This window comes from Rhinatrema bivittatum, chromosome 1, assembly GCF_901001135.1.
Source record: "Rhinatrema bivittatum chromosome 1, aRhiBiv1.1, whole genome shotgun sequence".
Taxonomy (NCBI): Eukaryota; Metazoa; Chordata; class Amphibia; order Gymnophiona; family Rhinatrematidae; genus Rhinatrema; species Rhinatrema bivittatum.
The window spans coordinates 113,331,362-113,351,225 of record NC_042615.1 but is presented as its reverse complement, the minus strand read 5'-3'; the positions used below and the strand labels follow the sequence as shown (position 1 = coordinate 113,351,225).

The following is a 19,864-nucleotide window of genomic DNA, read 5'->3' as shown; positions in this document are numbered from 1 at the left end:
ATTGACAATCTTAATCATCTTACGATAAGAAACAGCTGGGTTCATTGGTCTTAATAGCCAGAGGGTTGGACTTAAAAGATATAGAAGCCTGGAAAAGGTTATGGATCTGACCAGGGAATAGGTTTACTGGCTACATTGCTTTCCTCTGCAATATCATTATTTATAAATATTAAATCAAGAGTGTGTCCGGCCTTGTGAGTAGGATTCTTTATAATCTGTTCCCACCCTACAGCTGACAGAGTGTCAAGAAATGTTTCACAAGCTACATTTCAAGATATAGAATCTACGTGAAGATTGAAATCACTAAGATTATAGTTGGAACATCATTATCTAGCTTATAGGAAAATTAGGACTTACCTGATAATTTTCATTCCTGTAGTACCAAGGATCAGTCCAGACTGCTGGGTTATGCCTCCCGTCCAGCAGATGGAGTCAGAGAGAAACTGAAAAGGCACCACTTATATACCCTGGTGCGCCCCCTGCGATCCTTCAGTATAATCCATAACAAAGCAGTATGAAAATTAGAAAACTATGGCAAACTCTGTGACTAGATCAAGATAAAGATGAAAAGTATGAACATGTGGAAAACGAGGAAACCATGCAGTCAACCATACAAAAAAGAACAAGTACCCGTAAAAACGGAACCCGAAAAAAAAAAAAGAACAGTTGCGGGACTTTATACTCTTCACTGATATGGGCGGGCGTCTGGACTGATCCTTGGTACTACAGGAATGAAAATTATCAGGTAAGTCCTAATTTTCCTTTCCCTGTACGTACCAGGATCAGTCCAGACTGCTGGGAAGTACCCAAGCTGCCCTAAACGGGGTGGGACCCTGACAGTCCCGCACGAAGCACACCACTGCCAAAGGAGTCCACCGTCGGAGCGCGCACGTCCAAACGGTAATGTCTCGCAAATGTGTGCAACGTCTTCCAAGTAGCCGCTCGGCAAATTTCCTGTGAGGAGATAAAACCACTCTCTGCCCAAGACGCCACCTGGGAGCGCAGAGAATGAGCCTTAAGACCCTCCGGAACGGCGCGACCTTGGGAAATGTAAGTAGAAACAATCGCCTCTTTCAACCAGTGTGCTATCGTAGCTTTCGAAGCTTTATTCCCTTTCTTTGGACCACCCCACAAGACAAACAGATGATCAGACAACCGAAAAGGGTTGGTAACGTCCAGGTACCGCAAGAGCGTCCTTCGAACATCCAACTTGCGACGTTCCGGTTGCCGCGACGCCTCCGCTCCGTCAACCGCAAAAGCCGGTAGGTCCACCGTCTGGTTGACGTGAAAAGCGGAAACTACCTTAGGCAAAAACGAGGGAACGGTACGTAGAGAAACCCCCGAATTAGAAATACGGAGAAAAGGTTCCCTACAAGACAACGCCTGAAGTTCCGAGATTCGGCGAGCCGAACAAATAGCGACGAGAAAAACAGTTTTGAGAGTGAGATCCTTGAGAGTAGCCCTTCGTAGGGGTTCAAACGGAGAAGTACAAAGACCCCAGAGAACCAAATTTAAACTCCAAGAAGGACAGATAGGTCGTACCGGGGATCGCAAATGCTTAACTCCTTTTAAAAATCGTGCAACGACCGGATGCATGGCAATGGAAATTCCGTCAAGTTTACCACGGTAACAGCCTAAGGCTGCCACCTGCACACGCAGAGAATTATAAGATAAACCCTTCTTTAGACCCTCTTGCAAAAAAGTCAGAATATGAGACACCGTAGCCTTCCGCGACGGCACCTCCAGACCCTGACACCAGGAGTCAAAAACTCTCCATACCCTGACATAAGCAACCGAGGTAGAGGGTTTACGAGCCTGCAGAAGAGTAGTAATGACCGACTCCGGATATCCTTTCTTTCTCAATTGCCGCCTCTCATAAGCCAAGCCGCTAGACAAAAGCGATCGGCCTGGTCGAAAAATACTGGACCCTGCCGAAGGAGCAGAGGCAGATGCCCGAGACGCAAGGGGCCGTCCACCGCTAGATTGATGAGGTCGGCGAACCACTGCCTCCTTGGCCACTCCGGGGCTACGAGAACGACGGGTCCCGCGTGGGATTCTATTCGCCGCAATATTTTCCCCACCAACGGCCACGGTGGAAACACATACAGAAGAACGTGCGTGGGCCAGGGAAGAACTAGCGCGTCCACGCCCTCCGACCCGTGTTCCCTTCTGCGACTGAAGAAGCGAGCTGCCTTGGCATTCAAACGAGTTGCCATGAGGTCCAACCGTGGAGTTCCCCACCGGCGGCAGATGAGTCTGAGTGCCTCGGGAGATAGTTCCCACTCTCCCGGATCTAGGCGTTGCCTGCTGAGATAGTCTGCTTGAACGTTGTCGACTCCTGCGATGTGAGACGCCGCAATCCGAGACAGGTGCTGCTCTGCCCACACCATCAATTGGCTGGCTTCAGTTGCCACCGGTAGACTCCGTGTACCGCCTTGCCGATTTATATACGCTACCGTGGTTGCGTTCTCGGACAAAACCCGAACTGCTCTGTCCCGAATCAAAGGCAGAAAATGTTGTAGCGCTAGGCGAACCGCCCTTGTTTCCAAACGATTGATAGACCACTTGGTTTGAGAAGGCGTCCAACGTCCCTGAGCGGACTGAGACTGACAGACTGCTCCCCAGCCCGTCAGACTGGCATCGGTCGTGACAATAATCCATTGGGGTGGCTCCAAATCGGTACCTTGGAGCAAGTGGACCGGATCCAACCACCACTGCAGACTGGTCCGCGCTGGGGGTAAGAGTGGCAAAGGTATCTGAAACTCTTCCGATTTGGGGTCCCAACGAGACAGAAGGGCCCTCTGTAGCGGCCGCATATGCGCAAAAGACCACGGAACCAAATCCAGAGTGGACGCCATATATCCAAGGACCTGTAAGTAATCCCATACCACTGGCAAGGAAAGGGCGAGGAGACGGCGAACGTGCGCCATCAGCCGCTCCATCCTTGCCCGTGGCAGGAAAAACCTTCCCCACTTCGGTATCGAACGAGGCGCCCAGAAATTCCAAATTCTGGGAGGGGATCAGATGGCTCTTGGGGTAATTGACTACCCACCCCAAGGAGTGGAGGCGATGGAGAACTGCCTGAATTGCGTCCTCGCAGAGACGGCGCGATTTCGCCCGAATGAGCCAGTCGTCCAAATAAGGGTGTACCAACACTCCGTCTCTCCGAAGACTCGCCGCCACGACCACCATTACCTTGGTGAACACTCTCGGAGCTGTCGCCAGACCGAACGGAAGAGCGCAGAACTGGAAATGAGATCCCAGGACCATAAAGCGCAGAAATCTTTGATGGAACTCTTGAATTCCTATGTGCAAGTAAGCCTCCGTGAGATCTAAGGAAGCCAAATACTCGCCTTTGTGTACCGCGGCGATGACCGAGCGCAGGGTCTCCATCCGAAACTGCGGTATGCGCAAAGCCCTGTTGACCCGCTTGAGATCCAGAATCGGCCGGAACGTGCCCTCCTTTTTGGGAACGATGAAATAGATGGAATAACGGCCTGTGCGCTGTTCGGCGGGCGGCACTGGCACTATCGCTCCCAGCTCCTGTAACCGCTCCAGGGTCTGAGCAATTCGTTGTTGCTTTACTAGAGAACCGCTGGGAGAGATTAGAAACAAATCGCGCAGGGGTTTTGCAAAATCTAAGGCGTATCCGTGAGAGATAATGTCGAGGACCCATTGATCCGTGGTAATTGTGGCCCATTCCTCCCGAAAGTAAGAGAGTCGTCCTCCGACCTCCGGGACGGAGGAATGGACCGGGGTCCCTTCATTGAGCCGCTTTAGAGGTGGCGAAGGTATGAGACGCCCCTGCGCGGGCCGGCCTTCTACCACGAAAGGAAGGAGTCCATGACTGGGAGCGCGTAGATGGCTGCCTTGTAGCAAAGGAGGAGCCCCTCCCCGATCGAAAACGTTGCTGCCCGCGAAATCGTCCGCGAAAAGTACCCGAAGGGCGAAAAAAATCTAGGCCTGTCCTCTGGTAACTTGAACACCTTATTCTCCCCCAAAGACCGGATAAGGTCTTCTAACTCGGTGCCAAATAACAGTTTTCCCCGAAAGGGAAAGGAACAGAGTTGGGCCTTGGAGGAAGAATCTGCTGCCCAGTGACGCAGCCAGAGTAACCTCCGAGCCGACACTGCCGAAGACATAGACCGGGCCGAAGTGCGGAGGAGGTCATAGAAGGCATCTGCGGCGTAAGCCACCGCAGATTCTATGCGGTTTGCCTGCTCTGCTTCATCCGGAGGCAGATCCTGAGATGTCAACATCTGTTGTACCCAGCGAAGGGTAGCCCTTTGTACCATGCAACTGCAAACTGCCGCCCGTACTCCCAAGGCTGACACCTCAAAGATGCGTTTAAGCAACGTCTCCAACTTCCGATCTTGAAGATCCCTAAGGGCCGTACCCCCTGTTCGGGAATGGTGGTATGTTTTGCCATGGCAGTGACCGCCGAATCCACCCTTGGCACCCTAAGGAGCTCCAAGGATTCAGTAGGGAGAGGGTAAAGCTTATCCATAGCCCGGCTGACTAAGAGTTGCCTCCGGATTATCCCATTCCCGGGACACAAGCTGAAACAGTTTATTGTGAAAAGGAAAAGCATGCGCGGGAGTGCGGAGCCCATCCAATTCAAAATCCCCTGGCTGGGCATTTGAGTCTATCTGGGGAATTGGAATCTTTAGTTCCCTAAGGACATGAGTAATCAACGGATCCAATTCCTCCTTATGAAATAACCGGAGAATCTGAGGATCATCCCCCTCAACCGGGTCAACAGGGTCCGTACCCCCCACGTCCGTATCAGGATCCGGAGGGGACGGAGCCTGTGAAAGGGGAACCGGAGCTGCAGGCTGTGGTTTTGGAGGGGGAGCCGGAGAAGCCTGCTGCGGGGGTTTAGGAGGAGCCGGAGCTGGATCTCCCAATCCAAAGAGACCTGTAGAAACTCTTCCCTGTTTAGCTGGGCCAGGATTACCCTGATCCCATTCCGTTTCGGCTTCCATATACGCCTTATGGAGCAAAAGAACAAATTGTGAGGTAAAGGGATGAGGTCTTTTCAAGGAACCTCCTTTTGCTCCCCCAGGTGGCAAATCTGGCCCGCGGGGGCTAAGGTCCGGCGGGGACAGAGGGGGGAGTTCCTCCCCTTCTTCGGAGGAAATCGCGTCGCCCTCAAGCTCATTTAAAATGGCCGCCGAATTTTCCAAAATGGCCGCCACCCCCGGAATCGGCAGCGAGGACTGCCGAGATCTGCCCGACGCTGCCCGTGCACCAGTCCGAGGGGAAGGGGAGCCCCCGGCCGCGGCTGGCCCCCGCGAGGAGCCCTCACCCCTGGGAAGACACCGGGAGCAAAGGCCCTCGCGGGAGAGCCGGCGGCCGTGATCCCCACACGCCGCACAAACAATTCCTCGGGGCATTTTTTTTTTTTTTAAGAAAATCCAAAAACGGCGCGAACAAGGGCTGGGTGACAAGCCACCCCTTCCGGAGACCACAGTGAGTACAGCAGGCTGGGACCAAATTACCTCGTTTTTTTGTTTTTTTTTTTATATTGAGAGCGCTGCCACCGGCAGCTAAGTAAATTACCTCACAAACAATTTATTATTGGAGCCGGTAGGGGGTGTAGTGCACCCGGCTAAACTTTTTCTCCGAGGAATTAAACTTCTCAGGAGTCGGAAAGGGAGAGTGACCGGCCCACCGATTAATTCTCCCCTCCTCTCACTGGGTAGGGCTGAAAGAAACCCCGGGAAAAGGCTGTAGGGCAGTGCCCTGCCTTGCCTGCTACGGCTCCTATTAGCAATACCAAATTAGCAGTACCTCATTAGGCACAAAATATTACCTTGATCCAGTCACAGGATTTCTCCTATATACTAATCAAACCTGATAGGGAAACCCCTTCACAATTCAATTTACAGGAGATCAGGACCGCAAGGTTATGCTCTCTCATCTGCTGGAGTCAGAGATATACTGAAGGATCGCAGGGGGCGCACCAGGGTATATAAGTGGTGTCTTTTCAGTTTCTCTCTGACTCCATCTGCTGGATGGGAGGCATAACCCAGCAGTCTGGACTGATCCTGGTACGTACAGGGAATTGCAAATAATTCAATTAAGGGTGAACTATTATATTCGAGGAGACCTGGAGGGCAGTAAAAATCTGCACTTGTATGCTTAACAGTTCTTTTCTTAATAGGGAAAAGTTCTTTATCCTAACACTTCAAAAGCCATGCCCTTCAACAGAGTTCCTCAAGCTCTCTACGACAGCAGCAGATCTACTTGGGGGAATTCAATGCCAAGTGAAAACAACCTACCCACATTTTATTAAAAATACAAATCTCATGTGTTTACCTGATGTGTTGTTTTATTGAGAAATTCTTTATGTGATTTCACCCTTCGGATTTCTGTATAGTAGTACGTCTGGGCATGCTCATAGAAAGCGTTCTCCAACCTGTACAGAAAAAAAAGGCAGCATTTATACAGCTTCTCTGAATAAATTAGGAATGTAAATAAAAATATTAAAATTTAAACTTTTTACATTAAAAGTATGCAGGAGCGTTTTGGGGTTAATTTTGTTGGTAATACACTACTGGACACTTTGGAACCCCTCCTGGGTCATAGTGGATGTATGGAGATCACCATGGAGCATATAGGATCTGGAGTCTCCAGGCAAAGCCCTTGTTCAAGGAGATAAGATGAGAGAGAGATAAGGATGTCAAGATGGATAGGGCAAGTGCAGTGAATCAACCTCCAGCCTCTTACTGAACGTTCCCAGCTCAAATGCATCGAGTGCACAGATGGGACTGGAGACCAATGCTCCAACTGCACCAGGGTATAAAGCACAGATAGATCCAATGCTAAATGCATCAAGAGAGCAAACAGCTGCATCAAGGCTCAATGTGACAAAGGAGACATAAGACCCAAGAGGCCTAATCCTGACCTCAGCATCAGGGCACTTTTTCTTATGCTTGGTTTAACCAAACAAATTATGGAAGAAATCCAGTGTGTATGACAAGGCAGATGTCTTGTAGCCATTTAAAGAAAACAAGCACAATTTACAATGATTAGACAACACCCTGATGCAGCCATACAAAGTGAAACGAGATTCACGTCGGGTTCCATTCTGAACTCAAGTACTTTAACAAATTTTACCCGACAAATTTGGACACGTTACAAGATAAGTTTGCACTTCTTTGAAAAGTTTCTTATAGTCTCACCATTAAAATTTAAACACAAAAGGAGGGAATATTAGACTTGTGATTATACCAGTAGCACTTTTAGTGAGTGACATCACTTTGTGCTAGATTAAGTCTTTCCCTCATCAAAAAAAATCTTTAAATTTCTAAAAATAATTTCACAATAATTAAGAAAAAAAAGTTTATTATAATCTGGATTTTACTGCTTACTTTTTCTCATGCTTCTTCCATGGGGCTCTCCAAAATAGCTGAAACATCTAAAGGAAGATCTAGGGAGGTAGGATGAAGAAACCTTTCACTTCTACCAACCAGTAGAAAGAAAGCCCTGTTTATCAGTGGACATGTAGCTAAAGACAGTCCAAGAGTTTCCATGAAATATTTTTTTTAAGTGTCTCTAATTGGAATCCTAGGAACCATAGGAAAACTTAAAAAGCACAAATTTAAAACACCTAATAAAATTTTCCAACTGTTCTATCTTCTGATGAATAAAGTTCTTATCTTATATAAGGGCGGATTTCTTGGAACTTTTTTCCACAACAGCCAGTCTTGTTTTCAATTCCCTGAAGCCGTTGGGAATGAACGTCACAAAGCTCTGAGATTGGTTTTACAAGTAGACTAATATCAGCAGCGCAACCACTAATAGAGTCCACCCTCACCAGAACAGACCAAAGAGTCCAAAGAAATTTGAGTTGGTCTCACCAAAGGCTGCAAAGGCCAACTTGTGAGAGAAGATGAAGAGATATCACCCTGATCTGCATCCGAAACAGGAACACTTGAACTCGACGTTTTTTAATTTCCCCCTGTAGAATGATAGTGAAGGAATGCCCAGCTTGACTATTTGCAGTTTCCCCCGGAGGACATACAGAGTCAATTCTTCCGTGCCATCTCCGATGCCGCAATACAGAGAAAGTCCGACAGAGGTAAGGAGGAATGCTCCAAGGGGCCAAAGATGTTATCCAGGGTGCCTGCGCTCCCCAATGGCACCAAGGCTCCCAATTACATCTGATCTGTGGCACAAGATGGAGTCTAGCATTTGTTGACCAGGTGAAGCCTCAGGTACGGAGGAAACCTGCCTAGGCTTCCCTTTTCTCTTCAGAGGCATCATATTTAAGATGAAGGAAAAGAGAGCGCCAAAAAACACTGCTGCCTAGCAAGGTGCCATCTTGACTCCACCACCTCTCCTACAGCAGGAGAACCTACTTTGAGAAGAGAAAGGACTCCAGCTTTTTACTGACTTGCAAAGTTCTTCCATCTTTCAGGCCCTGTTCCTTCAAGATCTCAGTGACATTGAGCCACAGAAACAGCAGTTGGTTGTGTTATGCTCTGGACACAGACATTTATAACAAATGTCATGGCCATCAGTATTAAACATCTTCAGCTACATATGCAGTCCTTGAAGCCTCTGGGAGCAGCATTCTTGGAGCTAGACATGCTAGAATATTTTTTTGTACTAACTTTTTTTTTTTTTTTTTTTAGTAGCACTGAAAAGTACAGTCGAGGGACTGCTGAAACAGTTCAAAGAGAACTGAGATCAAAATAGAAACTATGAAGTAACAAATAACTTAGAACATATATGTCTGTGCAGAAGCTAAGAAAAAAATGAAAAAAAGGACAGAGGGGCTCATGAGGCAGCAAAAGCTCTATGAGCAAGAAAAGAAAGTTCCATTCGGTGAGCTGAGAATATGTCACCCATGGGTCTTAGCTAATTCAGCTCTGCTTTTCCACAGAGAATCAATTTAGATAAAGTTTTATAAACATGAAAAGTTTAATTTTGGTTTCCCACTTCCATAATAGTTTATCTTATAAATATTTGTGCAAATCTGATGACACAGTGGGTAGCACAAACATGGCTCTGGATGGATAGCTAGACTCAAAACCTATAAACGCTGTTCATGCATTATGAAACACTTGAAAATCAATACATTGGAATCACTGTGAATCTTGAAACAAAATTAAATAAATAGAAAAGTAGAATTCAAAGTGTGTGAAAGAGTTCATTGAAGGACAGGATAGCATGAGAAAAACAAGATGACACTATGGAGAGGTCAACAGCTGCCCAGTTTGTAATAGCCCTCTTGAAAATCTCTAACTTAATCTTGTGGGGGAAAAAAGAAACCCCAAGGCACACAAATGTTCTTTCAGTATGACTAAGAACTGATGAACTGAACCATCCTCTCCAATGCTGCTACAGTACTCACCTTTTCCTGCTCAATTAGTAAACTTGTATTAAGGGGAAAAACAGGGCCCCAAATTCTTAATTTAAAAAAACGACAACCTGGAGAGGAGTAGGGGTGGTGTACTTCACAGAAAATCAGGAATGTTACCAGGACCTTTGCTAACTTACATACCTAATAATATAACCAACAAGATGGTCTGTGTGTGGCAGCACAAATAAGGACTTCCCTGAGAGATCACAGGCATTACACAAAGCTGCTGCTCTTTCTGAAGCAATCACATCTTCTCCTGGTGAGACAATTATGGACAAGAGAAACAGAAAGGGAGGATTAGTATGACTGTACCAAAATTGCAATCTTAAGCTCTTGAGATATATATATATATATCCATATTTATAATGCTTTCTTCTTTTTAGAAAATGTGAAATTGACTGATTGAACTTCATTTTTTTTTATCTGGCAGGTTCTTCCAACTCCTTTGGGCTTCCAGAAAGGCCTCCACTGTACTATGGTATCATGGACCTTCATTTATACTGAAGCTACCCATTATTTTTCCTGCATTTTGTATCCTCTCATCCCTTTTCCTTTATCTCCCACTCACATCTATCCGTCATTGCACTACTTAGCAAAGAGGACCTTAACTCCCTCTGTAACCAATAGTTATGCATACCAAGAGTAACCATAAGATGGTACTAATTCAGTAATGGCTGAGACACTCTCCCTTTCCCAGGCGAGCTATGAATACTGCCACCACAATATCCTCAGCGCAGCAAACTTTAGGAACAAATAATAGGCTTGGAATCCAGCTCTCTTGCAGGGAAATGATGGCTGAAAAGTAACTTTATACATTAAGAACATAAATGCCATGTTGGATCAGACTAAGGCCATCAAACCCAGCATCCTATCTTTGACAGTGACCAGTCCGGGTCAGAAGTACCTGGAAGATGCCATGAGTTAGACGTATTCCCTGTTACTCGCTCCCTGGGATAGCAATGTTTTATGGACTTTTCCTCCAGAAATGCAGCAAACCTCTTTTATACCACACTATGCTAGTTGCCTTGACATCCTCTGGCAACAGATGCCATAATGTGATTGCCCACTTTGTAAAAAAATACTTTCTATGGGTTTAAATCTTCTGGTTGTTAGTTTCATGGAGTGTCTCCTTGTTTTAGTATTATTTGAAAAGGTAAATAACCATCCTTTATAAGCAAGTTTGCTCACCATAAACGTTTTTTTTCCATATATAGCAAGATGAATTAGCCATGCTTAGTGGGTGATGTCAATGGCATCACAAGGCGGAGCTGTCTCTCAAAGCTTATAGAGCTTTCAACTCTACTAGGCAAGTACTGCAGTTCCCAGGAAGGAGGGTGGGATTGCATGGCTAATTCATCCTATGCATGGAAAAAGCAAACTTGCTTTTTTTTCCCCCATCGATAAGCAGGCTGAATTAGTCATGATCTGAGGGGAGTCCCAAACTGAGGGATGCCACCAAGTAGTACCTGGAATTTACCACAACTCAGACTCCTTTATGGATAGCACTTTATGTGGATGTTAACTGACACAATACCGCCTGTCCCACTGAACTGAGTTTACCAGCTTGTCGAGGCAGCAGTGCGATGTGAAGGTGTGAAATGATGACCAGATAACTGCTCTGCAGATCTCCGATGGGCATATTATGTAAGAGTGCTAGAGGCCGCTGTTGCATGCACTTGTGCTTTCACTAGATGAGCCAGGGAAGCGACTTGGAAAGTATAACAGTGTTGTATGTAAGAGATAATCCAGTTTGATAAAGTCAGTTTCATTATTAGTGTTCTTAATCTATTGGGGGCATAGGAGATGAATAATTGAGATGATAGTCTATGCCCCTGTGCTCTGCATTTGTAACAGGCAAAGGCTCTTTTGCAATCTAGGGTATGGAGAAGTTTCTCTCTCTTTCTTGCTTGTGTGGTTTCAGGAAGAAAGCTGGAAGAATGATGGCTTGGTTTATATGGAAAGCAGATACTACTTTGGCAAGAATTTTGGGTGTGTTCAAAGGACCACCTTGTTATGGAAGAATTGCAGCTATGGAGGGAAATGAACTAATACTTGCAGTTCACTAACTCTCCTTGTGTAAGTGACCGCAACTAAAAAGACCACCTTCTAGGTCAGGAACTTAAGGTCTGCAGAGTCCAGAGGCTCGAATGGTGTCTCCATGAGTGCTCCAAGTGCCACGTTAATGTGCCAAGGTACTGGTGGCTTTCGCGTGGGGGGATGCAGATGAAAGAGACCTCTCATAAAATCTTTAAGATCCCCATCACTTTTATTCGGGATCCTACTTTACCTCCACCTTGAGGGTGGTGTCCATCTTTATTTATTTATTTACTTACTTTTATATACCGGTGTTCAATTTTACATATCACATCGGTTTACATTTAAACAAAATTTGCAGGAACTTATGCGTTACCTTTGTCAAATACATTAAACATTTAAATATGGGGATTGTTAACAAGGGATATAAAAGAACATGGGGAATGGCTAACACTACGGGATGCACGAAGGGATGCACAAAGGGGAGTGCCCCTTCAGCGCGCGACGCCTGGTGTTCTGGCGCCGTTTAACGTCCGTCACAGTCCTCAGTGACATCAGAGGGGGCAGGTCTCCCAATCAAGGATCACACACCGCCCCTCCCCTCTCAGTTCCAGATGGATTCTTTCACTTTTTTTTCTTTCTTTCTGTCTTTCTCATCACTGTTAGTTATTTCAGGGAGCCCGGTGGTGACAATACGGGAATGATCTGGTGGTTCCTCTAGTGAATCCGATAGAACTTTCCGGGCACTCCCCTGGGGAAGAAAACATAGGACTCTCACACCTTGGTGATGGTACAAACAATGATGGGAGCTCTTCTCTGGTATCCTCTGAGGAAAATGGAGGTAGTGGCGGCACTCCCAGCATTGTTTTCATTAGTGCCAGCAGAATGGGGTATGTTGTGGGCAAATTTGGCTGTTCCGCCTGTAGGAACAGTGACAAAAAGAAGTTTCTCACTATATTAGTGATCTGGTCTACAGCTTCCTGTGACCCGGAGACTATGGTGGAGAATCCTCTTCCGGGACTAAGACTTGTTCCTGTTCTATGGATGACATGTGATCCACTAGTAGCAAGGAACACAGGCTCTGGTGTCTGGGCCAGCAGGACTGGCCATCGGCCTTTGACATCTTAAAAGTGGCAATACTACCACCAAAACTTGGGCGATCACCATCCCTTCCCCCTTCTCCCTCTCCTGCTGTTATCACTGCCTTATCTATCGATACCAGACATGCTTATGTTCTGCCATGGATGGTTACTACAAGGTTATTCCAAGCCTTTATCACTCTCTCAGTAAAGAAGTATTTTCTTCTATTTCCTTTGACCCTGTCTCCCTCACATTTCATATCATGACCTTGAAATTATATGTAAATTTGTCATTTATTTATGGAAAATGCTGCCTTCATATAATTTATTGAAACCTACTAAATATCTGAATGTTCTTTATTGCAACAGTGTCAGGAAGATTTGATATCCTGGTTCCAGGTTTTAATTTATCCATAACAGGAGTCCTTTACAGTTAAGAAATTTAGTGGGCTTTAAATTCTGCCCCTTTATCCCTTGCATGTGTCAACATTTGTTTGATAAAGGGGAAATTTGAAAACTGCCTTTCAGCTTTTGTCTGATAAGTCAATAGGATATGTTGTTTTTGACTAAAAGCTGGCATGCAGATTCCGATTTGGCCATTTTGAATCTTGCCTGATGGTTATACTGGATGTTGCAAAACCATTGCCTCCTCCCCTAGCGCCCCACTGGATTATCCCGCTAATATAATTTTTGTACAGTTTTGTAGGCCATTCAATTAGGAATTTACCTTATATTACTTAAATTTATTATTTATGGCCAGAATGTAAGATAGCAAAAAAACAGTATCCGAATCACTGCATTAAGAGTACTGCATTTCTTTATTACGAAAAAGTGGACTGCCAAAAAGTTAGATCGAAGCAAAAGCTAGGTTCAGAGGACATGGAGCAAGACTGCCAAGTGTTTTACAGAATTTAGTGATGGTTGACTGCTAAAATTGTCTCAAGAAAGTGAAAAAGTTCTCAAACAAGCAGAAAAAAAAAGCTATTACCAGCTGACACGAACAATTTTGGATGACAGGAGGAAAAAAGTTGATAGAGCAACAGTTTATCGTTAAGTCAGGGCTGGTATCCAGGCGTTTCATGTTGAAAGCATTGAAATCCGAAACCCATATCCAATACAGACTCTGGCTGGCGAATTTGTTATAAAACTGGGATGAAGAGGATTTCCTTCATTTAGTGCCTTCCAACGGACTCTTTCATTTGGTCAATTTGAAAACTAAATTTTCAAAATGATCGAATTTGGTCAAAAACTTGGAATGAAGTTAGCAAAAGGAACATTATCGCCAAATTGTCAGAAATCCTGCTTGCACTAGTCTTTTTGTCATGTTCATAGCGTAGAAAATGTTGTGGATAATGGAAGAACGTGGGGAATCTTGGGTTGGCATATATTTGTGGAATATGATTTTAGCTGAAAACGTTTCCTGGATCACTCAAAAATGACGTTTTGGTAGTAGACTAAGCTACTTATTTATTTAAAGATTTTATATACCGATGGTCGTTGGGAACATCTCATCGGTTTACATGAAAACAGAATGCAACAAACATGCTTTACATAAAACAATGAACTGAAAATTGAAAACAGAGAACAATAAGTAGCAAGTTTCGGGCTAACAGGGCACCGTGAGGAGAGGAACTGAAAATTTTTATATACAAAGCGAAGTAAACTACTATTATTACATATAGGGTAGATGCAAGTTGGGTAAAAGACTGCATTGCAAAATATACGTATTTTTGTCCATAAGATGCCATGCATATGAGCAAATGCTACGCAACAGCTATTTAAAGAAAATGGCAGAGAATTTTGAGATAACTACCTTTGGCCAGGGAATTCTACAGACTTGAACACAGCTGAAAACATAGGTGCCATTATTAAGGATGAAGTAGAGAGTTTAATGTTGAAGAAAAGTGGTCAGGGATGTTATTCCACTGAAAAACTTTGCATCAAAATTTGGAATTGGTCTAATTACATTTGGAAAATGATACAGATTTCATTTTAAAGCCATTTTGCAAGATAACAGTGGGCACACCATCTATTAATTATATGTTTAATTTCATTTTGAAGCTGATTAAAATGGTATATTGCATTTTTCTATCATATTTCTGGTTACTGCTGCAATGGGGGGAGGCAAAGGTTATGCAACACCTAGTACTTACTGTCACAAAGCTCGTGGTAATAAAAGGAGTGGAGGTGTAGTTTTATATTATAAGACTATTATCACACTACAGGCTATTACTTTAGAATTTAGTGGGCATAGTGAGAATTTGATGGTCAAATATGATGATTGGTTGTTAGGGCTGCTCTATTTCCCGTCTTTGCTTACTAATGACCTTTCACTGTTTGCTGATTTTATTACATAACTTCTAGCGCATTCACAAAAGATATTGGTGCTGAGAGATTCTAATATCCAGCAGGATAGCAGGTCCATGGATAAGTCTTGGATTATCTTTCCTTCATATTTCTCAGTTACTGGGTAAGGCAACTCATAGGGCTGGACACAATTTAGACCAATTTTTGTTCTGGATTATTTAGCAATTCAGCTTTTAGGAACCGACATTTTAAATTAACCCTGTGCCACATTCTGATCATTTTTTAGTATCTTAAATTTTCTTTTATTCAAACAATCGGTATAGAAAAGTTAAAAATAAATAAATAAATAAATTTGAAAGCTGAGGCTTACTCAGCCCTGTCTAAATTTAGAAGAGGGCCAATTGATCTTGGGGAATAAAAGAAAGAGTGGGATAACCACAAGGGTGAAATTTGCTGTGATTCAGTCAATACATTTGCTGATTCTTTTGTTCAGACTTTAAATGCTGTAACTGAGAAAGTTGCCCCACTGAGATTACTGTCAGGAATTCAAGGTCATGGTCCAGTATCATGGTATTCAGAGCTTAAGGCTAAAAAAAGAAGAAGGTCTTTACGAAGGGCTGAATGGATTTGAAGAAAGCCTGATTTTCTAATGTAGTAGTCTATTTATCAGGATAGAAGGCGAGAATATGAAATTTTTTCTTTAAACTCAGCCTATTTTTTTACCTTCCAGTTAAAATCATCTTTAAATCACCTGTTTGAGCTCTTTGGGGTTGTAAATAGACTTTTGCAGCTTTCTAATAGGGAACAGACTAATGATGCCATAACTCCCCAAATTTATGCAAATTTTTTGAAAGATAAAATGAAAAATGCAGTTTTGAATGCCAGTCAGATTCCACTATTCTTGAAAATATTGGGAGGGTTAGTGGGTGGCACATTTTTTTGATGTGGTCTCTAAGATGGAGATTAGAAATTTGCTATCACTGTTAAAGACTTCTAAATACTGTTTAGACCCATGTCCAATGTGGGTGATTGAGTCATTAAGAGACGTGTTTTTGGGAACTATAACTAAGTTGGTGAATCAGTCATTTTCTGAAGGGGTGGTGCCTGAGGTCTTTGAAAAAAAAAATCATTGGTTCGACCATTTAAAAAGGTTTGTTTGCCATCTGATGACCTCAGGAGTTCATATCAAGTGAACCAAGGGTCCACGCTCAACCTCCGCCAAATCGAATAAAAATTTTGCATGGATGTTCTCTAGGGTCTCAAACAAAGCCATACTAAAATTTTTCACCTGGATTTCCTACTGGCAGTTGAATGGAGGTCACTTCTGAGTACCATGCTCTGCGCAACCTAAAATGGCCATTTTGTCCAGGTGCTGCAGCCTGACAACACCTCTCAGGAGCCTGAAATTCTGGGGATTAGTAAAAACCCTGGTGGTAAGTCCCAGTGCAAAGTTTGGAACATAACATGAGCTTGCTTCCCTTTTTATGGGCCAGCAAACTATGTGAAAAATGTTACAAAAGAAATCTTTGGCTCCTCATTGCTCCTGACCTATACTTTTGATTCAGGCCCTGACTGGACCAGTAGTCATGGCCCATACTTATAAGATTTGCACTAAGAAGCTTTACAGGCAACTGGCTCTACTAATTAGCCCCAGGCCATGGAAAGGAAAGTTTGCTCTTACCTGATAATTTTTGTTCCTGTAGAACCACAGATCAATCCAAACAAGTGGGTTTTGCATTCCTACCAGCAGATGGAGGCAGAGAACCAAACTTTGAGGCACTGTTACATATCTGAGTGCCACCTGCAGTCTCTCAGTATTGATCTGTACCCAAGCCAAGATGTTCAAATTAACAAACCCTAAGCAAACTAAGGGTGAGCAGAGAATACAGTTGGAGCCCCCTAAAACCAGGACCTTTTGCATAAAAAAAAACAACCTAGAAATATTAACTTATGTACACTTTCAGTAACTCTGCATGTGTCTACATACTGTCTCAACAACATCCAGAAGTGAGGAAGTCTTTTGAAAGAAGGGGATGGGTTTCTGGACTGATCTGTGGTACTACAGGAACAAAACATCAGGAAAGAATAAAATTTTCCTTTCCTGTTTGTACACCAGATCAGTCCAAGCTCCCCTATAGTCAGCGAGAACCCGAAAGACCCACATGCAACACACTTTCCCCAAAACTCACCTTGTCTAGCAACCACCCATCCAAGTGGTAATGTTTGGTGAAATCGTGAAGAGAAGACCATGTCACAGGCTGACAAATCTCTTGCAGAGATAACAATTGACACTCTACCCAGGAAATTGCCTGTGCCCTAATAGAATGCGCTCACAACCCTTCCAGAGCTAAACGACCCTTACATATGTAAACTGAGCTTATAGCTTCTCTCAGCCATCTCACAATCATGCTCTTGGAAGCTTTATTCCCCTTCTTTGCTACACTAAAAAGGACATACAGATAATCTGACCTCCAAAAGGCATTTGTCACCTTGAAATACTGCAAAAGCACTCTTCACATAACCAAGAAATGCACCTCTTTTGCCATCTGGTCATTAGGAAACAAATTTGGAAATGTTTGAAGCTCAACCATCTGGTTAAGATGAAAGGACGAAAACAATTTAGGCAAAAAGGAAGGGACGCATCCTCCAAAATCATCTGTACATGACAGCGCCTGTAGCTCAGATATCCTTCTGGCTGAACAGATAGCCACCAAGAAAACATACTTCAAGGATACCCTTCTAAAAGCCAAGCCGCCCGGTCTGAAAATATGGGTCCCTGCCACGACAAACCTGGAAGATGTGCTAGACAAACCAGGTCTGCAAACCATGGCAGGTTCGGCTGCTTGGGTGCCACCAGAAACACTCTGCCCAGATGTAGCTCTCCCTATGAAACACTACGGGGGGGGGGGGGGGGGGGGGGGGGGGGAGACGACACACATACAGCAACAGCCCTGTCAGCTATGGCTGAATAAGAGCGTTTATGCCCTCGGAGCCAGCCTCTCTCCTGCGACTGAAAAACTGGGCCACCTTCGCATTCACTCGAACCACCATGAAGTCCAAGTTCAGCTTACCCAATCTGCCCTGAATCAGGGCAAAGGCCTCCACAGACAACTCCCAGTCCCCGGGATTTAGCTGCTGTCTGCTGAGATAGTCCACTTACATGTTGTCTACCCCAGCCACGTGTGATGCCGCTATTCGTGCTAGATGGTTTTCCGCTCAAACAGGTCCTGCGCCTCCTGCACGACTAGATCACTGTTCGTCCCACCTTGACGATTGATGTACGCCACCGTTGTCGCATTGTCAGAACACTCGCACTGACCTCCTATAAATGAGTGGCAGAAAAGAAGCAAGGCCTTGCGAACTACTCTGGTCTCCAAATGATTGATGGATCAGGGCACCTCTTCTGGCAATCACAACCCCTGGACTGACCTGCCTTGACAAATTGCCCCCATCCTTTGAGGCTGGCATCCATGGTCACCACCACCCAGTTGGTTACCTCCAAGTCCATTCTGCTCTCCAAATTGCTCCAAGACAACCACCACAAAAGACTGGATCTGGCATCCCCTTGAAGCGGCAAAGGAAGCTGAAATTCCTCTGAAAGCATTTTCCACCGGGATAAATGAGCCCTCTGCAGGGGAGGCATGTGAGCAAAGGCCCATGGAACTAACTCCAGCATAGATGCCATAGAACCCAGGACCTGCAAATAGTCCCAGACTCTGGGAACTGACAGCTACAGAAGACAGAGTACCTGAACCTGAAACTTTGTCACTCTCTCCGAGGTCAGAAAAACCTTCCCTAACCAGGTATTGAACCAAGTCCCAGATATTCCAATGACTGGGATGGCTCCAGATGGCCCTTTACTAGATTTGTCACCCAGCCCAGCAATCCCAGAAGCTGCATGACTCAGTGAACTGAATGATGACACTCTGCCTCCGACTTTGCCCTGATGAGCCAATCGTCCAGATCTGGATGCACCAGAATCCCTTTCCACCTGAGGGCAGCCATCACCACCACCATTACCCTTGGTGAACTTTTGCAGTGCTGTCACCAACCCTAAGGGAAGGGCTAGAAACTGAAAATGGTCTCCGAGAACTATGAATCTCAGGAACTTTTGGTGATAGATCTCCATTAAATCCAAAAAGGCCAAAAACTCCCCTTTGCATACTGCCGCTATCACTGTACGCAACACTTCCATCTGAAAATGGAGCACCCTGAGGGCAATGTTGAGCTTTTGGAGACTGAGAATGGGCTGAAACGTCCCCTTTTTCTTGGAACCATGAAATACAAAGAGTACCTCCCTTGTCCCCTCTCCTGAAGGTGTACCGGAACAATGGCCCATAGGTGAAGACGACATTGCACCGTATCCCGCTTTGAATGTGAGACACAGCGGGAGACCATAAAGACATCCCTGAGCGGCCGAGAAAATTATAAAGTGTAGCAGACTCAACACCTCCAGCACCCACTCGTCCAATGTGACCCTGGCCCACTCCTCGTAAAAGAGGGACAGCCTCCCTCCGACCACCTCCGGAGAGGAGTGGACTAGCTCACCTTCATTAGCTAATTTTGTTTCCCCTTCTCCCCTGGGAACCATCATCCCAAGGAGGTCTATACTGCGCCCAAAAGGACTGCTGCTGGTCAGACCCCTGCTTTTGTGTCGTAGGCAAGAGGATCCGCTCGGGCAAAATCTTCTTGCGTCTTGAAAACAAGCACATGGTGGGGGGGGGGGGGGGGGGGGGAGAGAGAAAAGAGGAGGAAGGACTTCTTGATTGTCTTCTTGTCCTTGGGAAAATTATTGCCCTTCGATTCCCCCAACTACTTCATGAGTTGATCCATGTCCTCTCCAAACAGCAACTTGCCCTTGAAGGGGAGGTTAGACACAGCTGGGCTTTAGATCACACATCTGCCGACCAATTTCACAACCACAACAGCCTCTACGCTGCCACCGCAGAGACCATATTCCTGGCAGAAGTCTGAATCATGTCAGAGGGCATCTGCCACATAGGCCACACCTGCCTCCCAACGGGCAGCCTGAGCAGACTCTGCTAATGCCCCCGACACCTTCTTCGGCACC

The 19,864-nt window shown here is 45.1% G+C and overlaps 1 protein-coding gene across 10 annotated transcripts in view; it reads right to left on the bottom strand.

The window, feature by feature from the left end:
- Positions 1 to 19,864, bottom strand: part of TRAPPC11 (trafficking protein particle complex 11) — a 203,426-nt gene that overhangs the window by 166,036 nt on the left and 17,526 nt on the right. For all 10 annotated transcript variants that reach the window (XM_029583298.1, XM_029582652.1, XM_029582739.1 and 7 more), the window contains 2 exons: positions 9,515 to 9,629; positions 6,322 to 6,421 (listed from right to left, as the gene is read on the bottom strand). In XM_029583298.1, coding sequence (XP_029439158.1) covers positions 6,322 to 6,421; positions 9,515 to 9,629 — 215 coding nt within the window. The remainder of the gene's footprint in view (positions 1 to 6,321; positions 6,422 to 9,514; positions 9,630 to 19,864) is intronic.